This window comes from Pipra filicauda, unplaced genomic scaffold (assembly GCF_003945595.2).
Source record: "Pipra filicauda isolate LSUMZ 115617 unplaced genomic scaffold, ASM394559v2 scaffold80_size11013439_pilon, whole genome shotgun sequence".
Lineage (NCBI taxonomy): Eukaryota > Metazoa > Chordata > Aves > Passeriformes > Pipridae > Pipra > Pipra filicauda.
The window spans coordinates 5,709,893-5,725,715 of record NW_024104987.1 but is presented as its reverse complement, the minus strand read 5'-3'; the positions used below and the strand labels follow the sequence as shown (position 1 = coordinate 5,725,715).

Here is a 15,823-nt window from a genome sequence, read left to right as displayed (position 1 = left end):
AATATGTCATGTGTGATGATGGAAGTTATTTCTTCCAGCATGAAGCACTTATTCAGAAGTACATGCTTTTTTAGTCTGATTAAACATATACATAATGGCAGATTATTAACAACATTTCAAGGAGGGAACTTCATTCTTCATACAAAATCAGAGAAAAGGTTTCTCCAGTGTAATTAGAGAGGTTTGAGTAGATTATGAAGTCTTGAGTTCACTGCTAGATCACTAAGTTATAGAATTAACTATGTCATGAATGCAACAGGTTGGAGACTACAAGATGACAAAAATTCACGTCTTTCTAGCTCTGTGAAATGCAAGATATTAAAAGTCAGACTTTTAGTGTTCTTTGAGTTTGGACAGTTCAAGAGGTTTCAAATAACATTATGAAAGAAACTGATTTTGCTGACTTTGAAACATCAGCTTGTGTCCAAAGAGCAAACTCCCTCCTGCTCAGCACCTCAGCCTGCTAGGAGAGATTTACTTTTAACTGAATGAACAATGTTTCATGAAGAAACACTAAATCTGCAAAGCTAGTAACATTTGTCATAACCATTAAAGTGTTATGAGTGATGTTTATGATGTCAGGGTTCTTTTTTCTCCTCCCTTATCCCTTTTAATTTCCCTTACATTGCAAATACTTCAGAGCAGAGATGGTGTGCTCAGTTCAGGACAGTGCTGCCTCTGGATTCCGGATCAGAGCCTTTAGGCACTGCTAGACTATAAGGAAGAGTCTAACTCCTACATTTACAGTTCAGGGAAAGGAAGCCTACTGTCTATATATTAGGAGCCAATAACACTGAATACTTACTTTCATGAATATGGAAACTACCACCAACCCGTTAGGGCTCTTTGCAGCTTCTGTGACATTCGTGTACAGCTCGTGGTTATAGTGGATCAGCTGAACCTAGAAAACAGGGAAGTCAAAGATCACAATGAACCAGCAGCAAATCACAGCGTCCAGTGTTTGTAAATACTCTCCATACACCCATTGGTTTGTATCAGGATCCCATCCATGCTGAGGGGATTTTATAACAGTGTGATTTTTCAGGCATTTGCAGCACGCGTGATTTTAATAATTTCAGTCACCATCTGGCTCCAGCTGGCACAGCACCAGCATGTTTTCTTCTAAATTGCCAGTAAGTGAATTTACCCACATCCAGTTATGAATTGCACTGCAGGGGTTGACATCATTTCCCTGTTCCACCAGCACATGCCATAGGCACCAAGTAATCTCTACTTTTCAGCCTCAAGCCAAACACAGAGGAGTCAGGGGTTGAAATATTTGAAGAAACATATGGGACATGGGTTTGGAACTGTTAAAACCAGCACTTGCAGAATTCAAGATACTAATATTCATTGGCCCCAGATTTTACAAATTTGGTTATAAAGGCTCCTACAGTTAGGCATTCACTGTATTATTGTTAACCAGTTTCTCCTTAGCTCCCACAGTTTCCCTTTTGCTTTTCGGTTTTATGATTTGCTGGAACTTTTAAATTATGAAGGTACAGTTCTTCTCTCTCTCTCTATATATATATGTAAATATCTTACCCAGAACAGAACCATGGTATTTGGCTAGTCTGGGATCACTGGACACTGTTACCATTTACATTGCAATTTGTAGCCATTTAAAAAAAAAAAAAAATTAACAACTTCAATGAATTCTTGAGGCAGTTAAGTACTTCTAAGTAGCTGAAAGGCTAGTCAGCTTTATTTCACCCAAAGATCTCAGTTTTCAGATGCCAGTTAGAAATTGGCATTTTTTTAAGGCACACAAACAAACCAAACTGGAATGAAAACCAAAAAAATAAAAATTTCAAAGGAACCAGTGGAGTTCTCTACTAAATTCTGACAGCCAGAATGCAGGACAAATGAAGGTCTCATGAAGAACTAATGAGAGCATTTGCTCTACAGCACAGAGAGGTTATAAGGCTCATTAGTCATCACTTTGTGGTACTACTGAACTTTGATAAAATCACAGTTCTGGGGACTGTGCTCTCACTGAAATTTTTAGGTTTGGTAATATATTTTTCTTTTTATGTACAACTCTTCACTCTGGCAACCAAACTAGCTTGTGAATTATCAAGGAAATAAGTGATGAAATCTGCTTTAGACTAAAATTCCTTCTGTACAAAGTCCCAGAATAACAGTGAATCAGCTAAACTCATTTTATATAACAAACCAAAATGCTGAGTGCAGGAATGGGTAAAAAGCAAGGAACAGATTCTTCTTCCAGCCATGGGTCAGTATCAAACTCTCATTTTTACTGATGGGGCTTATAGAGATAAAGCCCCTCAAGTGTGTGTGTGTGTGTATACACATATAATCACATACAGGCCAGACAAAGATCCCCATGCTGAATGAAGAGAGACTTTTTTTCTTCTCAAACCTGTCACTTTTTCTGTGTTAGAGTTGTATCCTTCTTCCCTGCACCTAAATTAATTTTAAAGCTGTTTCCATGGCACCATGGTTAAATTCATTAGGTTTGTCTTTTTTTACAAAAAGGTTGACCATGTAAGGGGATATTATTTTCAAAGTTTCTCATATGAAACAGGCTTATTTAGAAAGGTACAAATGAACAAAGGTGTCTGAAATACAGAATACTACAGGAAAAAAATATAATTCAGTGTTAATTTCTTCTTTGGAGAATAATTTCTTTAAAGTGCCTAAAATCCCTGTAAGCTTGTGGTCTGTATAAAATATCACTGGAGTCTTCCATGAATGTGAAGCCCCACGTAACTAAAATTGTTCAGATGTGAAAATCTCACTTTTCAAATGATGACATTGTATTTAAAGCAAAGCACAACAGGAGCAGACTTGCAATGCTGAAAGTACCCCTTGAGTCTAGTTTGAGTTTCAGGGCTCAAACACTATCCTGAATCTTGTTATAAGCTATTGATTTTCTCGGGAAGATTCCCCCTTTAAGATTAATTTGCCACAGAACAACTGATAGCTCTTTATTTTCCTCCAGCTACAGAAGTTCTGTTTTTCAGGAAGAAGAAGAGAATTAAGATTAATTACTCTCTTTTAGCTGATGAAAAACCAGAAAATGCCCTTGTTCCATCACCCAAGAATGTGCACATTGGACCAGCAGCAGGCACAGCACTTTTCAGCCTCTTGAGGTTGGTGGTGCTGGGGAGGAGCAGGAGCTGGTGACAGTCTGGCAGGCACTGCCTTTGGGGCAAAATAATAGAGACGGGCTCAGATTATGGCTCATGTTCTGATCACTCCAGGGAAAACACCTAACTCCCTTCCCAACATGTGTGCATGTGTGTTTATTATGGCAATAACCTGTTCTTTGCCTGTGCTTTGGTAAAGCTCAGCCCTGGGCTCCCAGGATCATACTGGTTGTACTGGTTTTGGCACACAATGTGTGCTGCTGTGTTTCTTGATCCCTCACCCGGGTGAAATGTGTATCCTTGGGCAGAGTTGGGAGTGGGATATTTTCTGTGTGGCATTTGGCTGAGGTTCTCTGGCTAAGCAGAAGGACAGGCTTTGCTGTTGATGGTGATAGGTGCCAAAAATTCCAGGGACTTTTTTCAGCAAGGTCTTAGCAATTTTTTAACTTGGACAAAGACCCTCTGAATTACAGAATTTGTGTGCATGTGTAACCCCTTTATAAACATTAGATCACTGTCAGAAGTTCTGCTGCAGCAAGACATGCAGTGATATAAAACGGAGGGAATTTAGAGTATCACAATACTTTACACACAGATGTAAATAGTTCTCTTGGGAGTAATAGAATACCCTTTATTCTCACTCCAAGTGCTATAATTGAGTGCATAAACATTTTGATTTGTAAATGACAAGGGAGGTAAAGCATGAAGTAAATGGCAGCAGGGAACAGCTCATCTGTAACCATAATATTTGTATAATGCTGTGCTACCTGATAAACTGTTGGGATACCTGATTGAGAACAAGCACAAAGTATGTTTCCAGCACAGCAGGGAACAAAAGCAAATGAAATTGCCCAAGAAGACAAGTTAAATGTTTGTTTTGATTCAGAGTCCCTGTAAGAAGTGTCTAAGATCTCATTAAAGAAAGAAAATTATACATTTTTGTTTATCCAAAGTTTAATGAAAACAGCAAAAGAAATGTAGTTTCTGCATGGTGGGTGTCCAGTGAGGAAAATAATTTTGCTGAGTTAAAAGCTATTAATAACAACAATTGCTATTCCAGTGTTAAAATATTGCTCTTACAGGTCTTGTGAAACCCTTTGGAAAGAGCAGTAAGGTCGTATCACCCAAGAGTTATTTATGGTATTAATTTAGTGGATACAAACAGGTATGAGATCTGGGCAATTCGTGTGACCGACAAAATTTATTTACATTTGTGCTAAATTAAATTAAATGTACCTCCTGCTCCATGCAAAGGTCCAGCCCCAGCTGTGAGAACACACACAGGGCTCCTCGGAACCTGAGCTCCTGATTTGTCTTGTTTTCTTGGACCAACACCTGGCAGTGATGCAGGGAAATTTCCCTGTCTTTGTAGTGATAGTCTTTGAAGAATAAACTCCTACTCACAGTCACATACTCTGCCATGAAATGTTAGGATTTAACAAAGTGATCTTACCCACATCCTGATTAAATAATCCACAGATCTACCTGCCAGTTATTCTTTATTTATGAGCCCACAGCAGAGAGGTGCTCTGACTCTGTTAGTAAATTGGTAACATCAATTGTACATGACCATCTATACTCCCAGCAGTTTACTTGGCATTTTAACAGACTACTGTGGTTTTAAGATTAAACTTGATTAAAAATATTAACTTTGTTATATTAAACTGTGGAGAAAAGCAAAAAAACCTGTTGTTTGAAATGATTTTATATTTCTGAATCTCTTTGATGTTCTATTAAATCTGAAGTTATTTAGGCTGTTGCTGACAAATGTGTTTTGTGTTTAGTTTTGGTGGTTTTTTACTGCTTTTGAGAGATATTTTGTGATTTAGAGGAAACGTATATAAGCTGCTGGTTTAATAGAAAGGCTTGTCATCCCATTTTCAACAGTATGCCAACAACTGTATCCTAGATAAATAGAAGAGATTATAATTATTTTTTTAATCTTTTTATCTTAAAAGAATAAGCTCAAGAACACATGGAAGGAACTCAGTTTTCTCCTGCTTCTGAGCAGAGAACTGTGCAGGGAAATGCAATAATGGTCATGCAGTAAAGTGGCAATGCAGTCAGGGGTTAGCTATACCTGGCTGCAAAATCTGCTTTACTAAAAATAATGTTAGGAATTAGCAGTGAAACTACAAATGGTGTCTAACACTCCATTAGACCAGTTGGTAACAAGAACTAACTTACAATAAATGGTGTTCAACCTTGAGCTTTACCCAGGGTTCCCTGGGAAGTCATGAACGCTGGGTTATTTTCAGCAAGTGTTACAGCTCTTACAAAAAAACACAGGTAAAAAAAAGGATCTGCTATAACCTGCTTTAGGTTTAAAATAGTTATCTCTAGATGCCATTTTGGCTGCTGACCTGGTGTCTTACACTGATGAGGCTCTGATAGAGGAAAACATACTTATTCCTTGTTTATGTGTAACTATTGCAGATAGAAAATATAAAAAACATGACCCAAATAAAACGTAGAAGATTGTCTTTCTCTTTAATATTTTTAGATACTAACTTACTTTTCTAAATCTTACACCAATTTATTTGCAAGTAGTAAATGAGACTAGTTTAGATAATATTTAAAACTTGATGTTTCTCTTAAGCATCCACAGGACTACAGTAAAAAGTACAAATTACTGGCTGAAGAGGTCAGATTGGCTGTGCATGTCTCAGAATTCTCTATTAGAACTCTCACCTTTGTGCTGACACCAAAAAATTAAGTAAATGATAGGCTGAAAAAAAACCCCAAAAGCAAAAGGTGATGGATTCCTGCCATCCAAATGCTGCTGGAGCTGTTGCAAAACTCACAATCATTTGGGCTCTGTTCCACGTAGTAGGAAATGCAAGGAATGAAAAATCCAAGTTGAGCCCCAGAGGTGCATCAATGTGTCTGGGAGCTGGTTGTTCAGTGACTTTGGGGGAATTTTTGACAGCCTTGACTGCTCTAAACGTGGGTATTTTTGGCTGACCTGCCACTCAACCACTCTTGTCATTCATCGTTAGCAGATGAGCCAGAGCTGGGTAAACATAAATAAATGACACTGTTCTGCCATTCACTTTGTGTGAGGATCAAAATGCAGTTTGAGGCTCAAATGCTCGATGTTGATTATGTCTTGGCTGATGGGAAATTTCATTGCAAACTGTAATTTGGCACTGACCCAACCCATCATCTGCAAAAGTTGCATCTTAAAAGAGAATAGGGGTAATGTAGGAAAAAACCACTATTAGATGAGTCTATCATAGTTTCTGGATTTGTGCAGGATTTTCTGACTAAACACTGCATTTTAAATTGTTTTCTCATTTTAAATACAACAGATGCTCAGACACCATGATGATGAACTCAGTACAAACGCTCCATTTGGTAGCTTCAGTTACATAATGGTGCTCTGAATATCTGGGAGAGTTCTGTATTTCTTTAGCAATCAGTCCAGAAAGCAGCAGAAAATGGTTCCTGCAAATCAGAAATGTGGGGAAGCAGCAATTGATGCTATTTCTGTTGTTCCCTTGGTTGCCCTGAGACGTTGAGTCCAAAGGACACACGAGCAAGGTCACCAACAGTGAGGTATCAGCAGTTCAAGCCTCCTCTAAAAACATGTGATGCCACCACAGTTCTCAGTCTACCTTGCCAAAATACCATCTGTAGCTCCATTTCTGTTCAAAGGGTGGGAATGATGGGCAAGAGCAGACAGAGAAACATCACAACCTGATGAATAAAAGAACAAGCACAAAAATTTAAGAGAATTTTATCTAGTGAAAATCTAGCTGTTGATCTGGGCCTTATCCCTTCTGTCCTCGTTGCATAATCAGTAGGAAAAAATGGTGAGGTTTAATATATACCCAGTGTTAAATAACAAGTAAAGGTTAGAGTTAGGATTTCAAACCAGAAGCAGAAATAAGACAATTGTCAGTTTTACCTGCTCTCTTGAATGTGGCAGTGTATTGTTAAATTAAGAACGATATTTTTCTGTGACAAAAACGAAGCAGGGGATTTTATATTCTTAAAATGACAGTAATGTTTGGATGTGAGGAAAGCACAGAATAACACTGAGGATGCATTTTAAGAAGTCTTGTCTGTCAGATGTTTGTGGAAGTCTTTGCCCAGCCCATGTGGGCAGCAGCTCCTTCCTGCCTTCCCAAATGTTCTTTTGTTGCCTGATCTCAGCCTAGCACAGGCAGCCAGTGTGTCATCACTGCTCCTGCCACGGTGCAGGGCTTGGTGACCTCTCCTTGCCCACTCCCTGCTGGCAGGTGTAGGATGGATAGGAGAAGAACCTGGAAGGAAAGGAAGCTGAAGGGGAACTTCCTGCTCTCTAAAACTACCTGAAAGGATGTTGTAGCCAGGGGGGAGTTGTTCTCTTCTCCCAGGTAACAAGTGATAGGATGAGAGGAAATAGTCTCAAGTTGTGCCAGGGGAGGTTTAGATTGGATATTAGGGAAAAATCCTTTGCCCAGAGGGCTGTCAAGCATTGGAACAGGCTGCCCAGGGCAGTGGTGGAGTCACCATCCCATAAAGTACCTACAGGACGTGCAGATGTGGCACTTGGGGACATAGTTTAGTGGTGGCCTTGGCAGTGCTGGGTTAATGGATGGACTCAATGACCTTAAATGTCTTTTCCAACAATTCTATGATTTTTTGACACGTTTTCTCTCAAGAGTCTCCTTCTCCTTTAGTGACTGGGTTGTTCACCTGTGACTTTACAAAATTATGTTCAACTCCTCTACCCTTAAGCAGATCTCCCTCCCAGCTCTGTCCAGCTCACCATCTAAAACATGGGAATAGCTGCATTTCTCCAGTAGCAATGTTGTGAGATGCTCTAATGTAACATTAAAGGTGTTGGGGAAAGCATCTAACAATGAATGTGATGTTATGGAGTTCAGTCTGTGTCATTGATCCATGACAATTACAATTTGTGCCACAGCACCCATAAAAGGTGCAAAAAGAAGGTCAGAATACAAATAGTTTTTGCAGGAGACTGTGGGACACTTGATTTCCAGCACCATAAAGCCTGATAGAAGAGGAAAAAAAATTGAAATGGATATAGTTGCTAGTGATGTTAAGTTGCTATTTGAATGTAAGTTGAGGGCTCCAACACAGAAAAGCGTGAAGAAGCCCAGCTTGACTCAAAATAGCCAAAAGCATTTCTGGAATGAATGTTTTATTGAATTGTCAAAGGTCCCTTAGGATATTAATGCCATGGTAGATGAGACGATATATTAGAGTCAAGTTTTTAGAAATGATTCTGAGAAATTTCACACCAGGATTTCCTGTTGGAGGTGCAGAGGCAAAAATTCAGAGGAAAGTAGGCACAGATCTGCCCTGAAGGCAGAAGATAAGGGGTTTTTTGTTTTGTTTTTTGTTTTTTGTTTTTTTTTTTGTTTGTTTGTTTGTTTTAGAGCATCCTGGCAGCTTGTTTTAAAGCTGAGGGAAGGTGTAACTGCCTTTTGGTGTTTATGTAAATTGTGTAAGAGACAGTTTTACACTTGTAGTTTAATAGTTAAGTTTGAAGTTGAGAAAAAACAAGCACAGACAAAACAAGAGGACATGGATTATCTACAAATGAGATAGTACAGCTTAAAGCAGACAACTACAAAGCTCTCTTGTTTCTGAATGACTTGAGTAGCATTATATTCAGTAGGGAAGGTAACTGACACTCAGAAGCCATAACTAAGCCAGTTATCTTTATAAAATAAGCCCTTTAGCTCTCTCTGAAGGCTTTGGTGAAATAAAGCAAGGTATTGGCAAACACTGCTTAACAAATGCAGTACATGGACTGATGGTGGTGAAAGGGGCAGCAATAAAGTCACATTTGCATTTTGTATCACCAGACTTTCTACATCAGACAACAGAAGCCAAAGCTTTTTTTTTTTCCCATTAGAAAACACAGTCTGTATTCATTTGCAGGTTAATTTATGTAGCTGAAATGCTGAAAATACTGGAATGGAAATACCTGAGATGCCAAAGAGATATTTTCCCTTAATGAAAGAAAATCAGGGAATGTGCCATGCTATAAAATGCTTAATTCCTGAAGAAACCTTTAGTTTCTTGGACAGTCTGCAATTAGAAAAGGTGAATTTGGGCAATGATTCAATTCAAAGTAAGTGAGGAGGGGAGGCAGAGAGCAGGACCTGGTGCCTGCCCCTCTCCCACCCCCACAGCCACCTCCACCTGCCACGACACTCCTGGGAGGATGGATGTTTTTGGGAGTGAATGGTGGGTGCTGCTTTCCCAGGAAGCCAGGGAAGGGTGTTTCCAGTGTGGCTGTAATGCTGGCCTGTGGCAAATACTGTGGTTGGCTTTGAATTCATGCCAAACTCATAAAATCATGCAGGTATTTATGACCGTTGGTGCACAGTGACTGGAATGGTGAAAGATGACTTAATACAAGCAATGTCTCCTGTGGGGCTTTGTCTTATTTTTCCCCCCCATGAAATTACTGTTCACAAATTCTCCCAGCTGTAGTTCCTTCAGTTAATCCTAATGTTGTGCCTGCCACCTCTTCCTTTATTTAATTTCTTTGTTATGTGCCATATCCTCTGGTATGGCTTTCGCACAGCGAAAAAGAACCTTTCTGTTAGTGCACAGATGAAATGGAGCTGAAAATTACTGCAGATAAAAATCCAGCTCTTTGAACTGTAATGCTAAGAATTCTTCAACCAAAGTAGACACCTAATTGGAGATAATGTTGACTCTCTATATAACTTTATTACTTTGTCAAGCTTACACCATTAAGCATGTATTTCATTTCATTATCCTGCAGTAAACAATTTGTTGTGGTGGTGAGATAGGCTGGTTTGTAGTGTCTGTAGGCAAAGCTGTGTTAGACTTCAAATGCAGGTAGTGCTGTCTTTAGCTTTTGAGTTATGGAGCAACAGTGTAATTATTCTGTTACCTTGCTAAAACATCTAATTATTTTGTCAATGATGGGAAAACCTGAGAACTTAAATGTGAGAAATTCCAACGTGAATGTAGCTGTTCTTTTTTGTCTTTGACAATTTCACAACATCAGTTTGCTAGGCTGTTGGGAGGAAAGGATTCCATATGAAATTAATTCAATGGGGACTGTGTATCACTGAAATGATTCCTAATAAAATATTGATTTCTGATTTTAATAAGCATAGTATATATGCAAAGTATGTGTTTAGCTTTATAATCCATTTAAATATATACAATTTAGTTTTATGGCACAACAAATTATGTGCTGCTGTTTCTCCAGCCTTTGCAAAGCCCATTATCACAAGTTTAAAGGGAGACACACAGAAAGAAGGCAAAGGAAAAAGCTAGTTCTTCCTACTTATAAAGAAATGTTATAGAACTGTGAGCCCAATATAAAGTCAGAATTCTGTCTCCAGTGTTCCCTCATCTCCTCAAGAAGTCCCTGAGTTCTATTAAAAATTGCTGGTTTCTCAGCAAACAGCATGAAGAGTTTTTCCTGGGAGAAAGGTTTTAATAATTAAAATTAGTCAATACTGAAGCGCAGGAGGTTATTTGATCTTGCTCAGAAACTGACACTTTCCAGAAGGGGGAAAAAAAAATGCAATCTCTCTGATAAATCACTTTGTGCAGAACTGGGAGTCAAGTAGAAGAAATTTGCTGCAGAAGAAAAGAGGGCAACTCACCAGGGAAATAGGTTTGCTCAAAACAATTGTGAGTTTGAACATCAAGGTTGAGATTTTTAGGACACTTCCTGAAAAAAATCTGTAAGACTCTCAGGATGAGATGTAAAAATGCATTTGTTAGTACTTCAGGGCATTACATCTCTCAAACACATGATATAAAGTTGCTGTTGGCTCTTGTGCTCCAGTCCAAATTTCAATTTGTCTACCTTTTCCCCTGTAATTTCAACTAAACTCGGCTGTTTTATCAAGTCAGTCTGTATTTCTGTGCAGAACTGAGGCTGCCCACCTTCATTTAATAGACTCACATTTTGCTCCAGTAGCCCCTGTCAACTCTGGACTGTGCCAGCAGATGAAAAGATGAAATCAAAAACATGCCTGTGGATGTCTGTGCCCAGCATGGGCTGGATTCCCTTTGAGCCATGCAAAACCAGACTGTCCTATAATGATGCCTGTGCCACCTAAGTCCACGTGGTTTTCCTTGCCCTTATCCAGACCCGTATATTCCCCTGTTTTTATGAACACCAAACCTCTCCCCTGTCCTTTTCTGACCCGTTTCTTCCCGTCACTTAAAATCTGCCACTCTTCTAACGTTAGCACTGCTATCCAGCTGTTCCCTCCCTCACTGTGCATTTCCTAGAGAAGAAAATGGCCCTTAAACATCCCCTAGTTTCCTGTCACAGTGGTGTTCAGAGGTTATGAATATATGTCTGAGACCAGACTGCTGCTTTCCCAAGGGTCTGTCACAGTGGGAAGGGGCAGTGCTGCTGCTCTGCCCTCTGCATCGCTCTGAGGATGTCACAGGTTGCTCTTGCAAGTGTTTCTGAAAGCCCAGAAGAATAAGTTCAGCTGCTCTGGCAGGTTGCAGTGTCTCACCTTTTCTTCGTACTAAACTGTGTCTTTGCATTCTGATTTTTAGCTTTGTTGTCGTATAATTAGGATCAATAAATTTCAGGAACACCAACCCCAAATTTCGCATTAACTTGAGTGCGTTTTAAAAGACATTATTCTATCTTGTCATGCAAAGAGGGACACACAACCTAAATGTAAGGAGTGATGTTACAATTCAGCAGAATTGATGTTGAGGCTGAAAAAAACCCTCAACCTCCTGAATTACTTTGACTTGTTTGATTCACCCTGTTTGATCTCTCTCTGTGGCAGATCAGATGAGACAGCAGAGAAGGGAGGCAAAAAAAGACTGTATGGGCAAGAAAACTACTGGATGCACAACCAGCTTTTCTGTTCCCATTTCCCAATTTTGGAGCACTAAACTTTTACATTTTGTAACTTTTTTTAGCAAAGTTTATTCTGTGTTATCTGAAGCACTACAAAGTGCTGTTTTGAAAAAAAAAAAAAAGATAACAGAAGAACTGCCTTTCTCATAGAAGATAACTGGGAGAAGAGACACAGGCTTGATCTGCTCATACTCTGAGTAGGGATGTGAAAGTACTACTTTTGATTAATGAGTTGATGCTTTTATTATATTTACTAGAACTCTTAAATTTTTAGTAAGGAACAATAGCACAGAAATTACTTTTCAGCACATTTTTCTACTACTCAGTAGAAGGAGAACACCTTGGGGTTGGGGCCTGGCATCTGGTGACTGTCACAAATCCTTCTGATACCAGGGGTTTAATGAGCAGGACAGGGACAAGTTATGGAGGCTGAGAACATCAGAGAAGTTTGCTCACAGATCTGTGCAGTTTTATCCCCTCATCATATTTATACTGTTCTTGGCCAACCTGAGGTCTGGTGAATAAACCATTTCACAATGGATAAAAATAGATCTGATTTGACAGTGTAGTTGCTATTACTTGAAAAGACCCAGATAAAACACCACAGTCCCTCTGGCTGAGGTTGGATTGCAGGTCACAGTTTGCAGAGTAGATGAGACAATGTTATGGGAGTGATGTTCTGGAAGCACTCAATTGCCAATGACTTCTGCAGCATCTGCTTGTACCTTCCAGGAACTCTGCTCCAACAAAGTACCTTTGACCACACAGGCCCATCTGTATCACTAAAACAAGCTCTAATCTCAGTACAGACAAAACTTCAGAGCAAAGAAAGGTAGGAACGAGGAACAAACTCCTCTGCAGTCAGTGAGGCAAACGGATCAAAGACAGGGGAAGCAGCAGCTGGGGCTCTGCCAGCTCCTCAGACACTCTTTTCTTTCTGGTTCCTCTACTTTCAACAACAAATGGGGAGAAGGGTAAAGCTGCTTGGAGTAATAAAAACAAGAAAGATCTTAGTGCAATCTACCTAAAGCAGGAGCTGCTCACATTGCTTCAGAATAGGAGGAGGAGGAAAATTTTTCATGAATCAAAACACCAAAGACAGCTTCTTAAGCAACAAAGGAAAATATTTTCACCTAACCAACTATTAGCAGTGGATTGTTCATTCAAACCAGCTTAGCATTCACTTTCTGCTGGTTTTACCTCACACACACACATATATATATATGCATACACACACATATATAACTTGTAGCTCTCACTGTGCTGACCATTTGAGAAAAGTTGGCCCAAAAACTTGAAAGCTGATGCATTGCAGCAGGTCACAGACTTCAGATTTCAAAGGCTGTGCTGTTCTTTCTCAAGTCATGGGCAATAGTTTTACTGTCTGCAACTGGAGGTGTTCACACAGCCCTAAGTGGCTCTTTTATTTTTGCATGTAGTGTCACTGCTGGAAATTAGATTTCCAGTATGAATTAAAATTACAAGGGAAGCATGTCATTGTTATCATAGTGTAGTTTGCTTTGTAGAAACTGGTATGGCTCCACTTGCCCACAGATGAATGGTGTAAGAAAGGTGTACAGATGAAATGTGTGCGTGTTAAGGGTTGTTCTATTTGCTTCATTAACAGCAATTCGATGAACAGTTGGCCAGTTACAGATCTCCTGATTAGGATCAATCAACATCTCAAAGTTTGAAGACTGTCAAAATAATTAAATGGTTCAATAAATTTGAGGCTATACATCCAAAGAAAAATTACTACACATTTAGAGACATTTTAAGAGATATTTACCCTATCAGCATTCCACGAACTTTGAAGATACATCTTGTGAATTATTTTCTCTGCTTCATTGATTTTTAATATTGTCAGTGCTTACAGTCTTACTGCATTTCAGAAGAAAGTACTTTGAGATTTATTTGGCATTATTTACTATACTACAGCCTTCTCTATCTGGCATTGTTTTTCTCTGCCTCTTTGACGTTTACAAGTTTGGAACTTTAAAAAGTAGCTGGTAAGAGGCAGGTTCAGGTATAAACTGCAGAAGACCTTCTGGGTGGCAGAATGTTGTGTATATCTGATGGGAGATTCATGACTGTCCTTTAACACAGTTGGGGGTTGTGGTTTGCCCAGTGCAGTGTCTCAGGGTGATGAACCTTTGCTGTGGCAGCAACAGTGACCAGCCCTGCCTGTTTAAGGTTTCCATCTGCCACTAGGAATGAATTTTGAGATACGAGGTGGCCAAAATCTCTGGGTCCTTTGCAAACACCGTGAAATCTCGTGTCCTGGTCTCCACCCTGCCGTGGTCTGTTGTCATGACTGCAGTTGACTCAGCCCCTCTGTCTCAGCCTCCCCATTTGTAAAATCGGCAAAATAATTACCCTGCGAGATAATTGATAGTTAATGGGACCCGTGCTAATGGCTGCAAAGCCAAAAGCATTCCAAGGGGTATCATTAGTGCCTGTTGTGAGCAGCCATCAGCAATTCTAAATATCCAAGGGGACCATGACATGACAGCTTCCAAACACTGGACATGTCTGAATTAGGTTTTTGGTTCAGGCCCAACTCTAAACAAAACACACTAAAAGGAGACAGATGGTCTCTTCCAGCTCTCCATTGCATTTTTATTTTCCTCTTCACAAACATTAAAGGACAGATTTTCATCTCAGTGATGGTTTTCTAGAATTCTCCAATTATTTATTTATTTATTTATTTTTTATTTTAAACGATGTACATCTTTAGATTTAATAATGGCCATTCACTTTGAGTTACAAACTGCCACTTTCAGAGCACAAAATAAGGAATACCATCTAGCAGCACAAAGGTAAAATTGATCCACTTCAAGCTACCCAAAGATTGTTTGATGATCACAACCAAAATATTGATGAGTTTACAAGATCATCTGAAAGATGGATGGCATCACAGAACCGATGTGGTGTTCTCTGCTAGGAGAGAAGCCTGTGTCCTCTTATAAATTCTCTTTTCACTCTAATCTCTTGGTAATTTCTACAGTATTAGCAATTTCTAGATACTTCATAATTTGGTAATACCTTGTGTGCATCAAATGAGAAAAACTGAAGTTCATTTATAAATTCACAGTGGAGATCACATTTTAAATTGAGGTGGATTAAATATTTTAAATCCTAGGGGTTACATCCTGTTTTTCTTGTATTGTGACCCACGGTATTGTGGTCCTGAGGTAACAACTGCACTGCAAACATACAACCCAAATTTACATTTGTCAGCATGCCCATGGTTTCACTTATTTCCATGGGATTGTCCATGCACATGGAGATTTGTGGGGATAGACCCTGAATGTGCTGCCCAAAAGCTCAAAATTCTAACAAAAGATTTCCAACCTACTTTGAAGTGTTCATCTTCAGTACTGAGTACATCTAAAAAATAGGAATGTATTTTCAAATAGGCCACAGGAAAAAGGCTTTTGGAACTTTTTTTTTTTTTTTTTTACCCTGCCATTTTTCCTTTCATCATTTTCCTGGATTTCTAAAAGAAAATCCTACGAGAATAGAACAGACTGACATTCATTAGAATCTGGAAGAATAAGGGTGATTTTTTTTTTTCTTTCTAATTAACTGCCCCAGGGAACGGCTCTACCAGTCAGGAGGAAGAACAGCTCCTCTATTGTGCCTTTTTGTGACTTAGGAACAGTAGATGGGGAGGCTCTAAGCTATAAATCAAACAGTGAAAACCCTCTTAACTGAACACACCCTTGGGCTTCACACAGAATAAGGCCTTACACTGATCACAAGCAGAACTAGTTGGGATTTTTTTTTTTTTTTTTTGCTGAAACAGGGTTTTGCTGGAAAATGCTTATATGTCAAAACCAAAGTACCTCGTGGAGGGAACTTG

At 39.2% G+C, this 15,823-nt stretch overlaps 1 protein-coding gene across 1 annotated transcript in view; it reads right to left on the bottom strand.

Moving 5' to 3' along the window:
• The window catches only part of CA10 (carbonic anhydrase 10), a 185,986-nt gene that overhangs the window by 11,273 nt on the left and 158,890 nt on the right, over window positions 1-15,823 (bottom strand). The window contains exon 6 of the mRNA XM_027749790.2: window positions 806-901. Within this exon, the coding sequence (XP_027605591.1) occupies window positions 806-901 (96 nt within the window). The remainder of the gene's footprint in view (window positions 1-805; window positions 902-15,823) is intronic.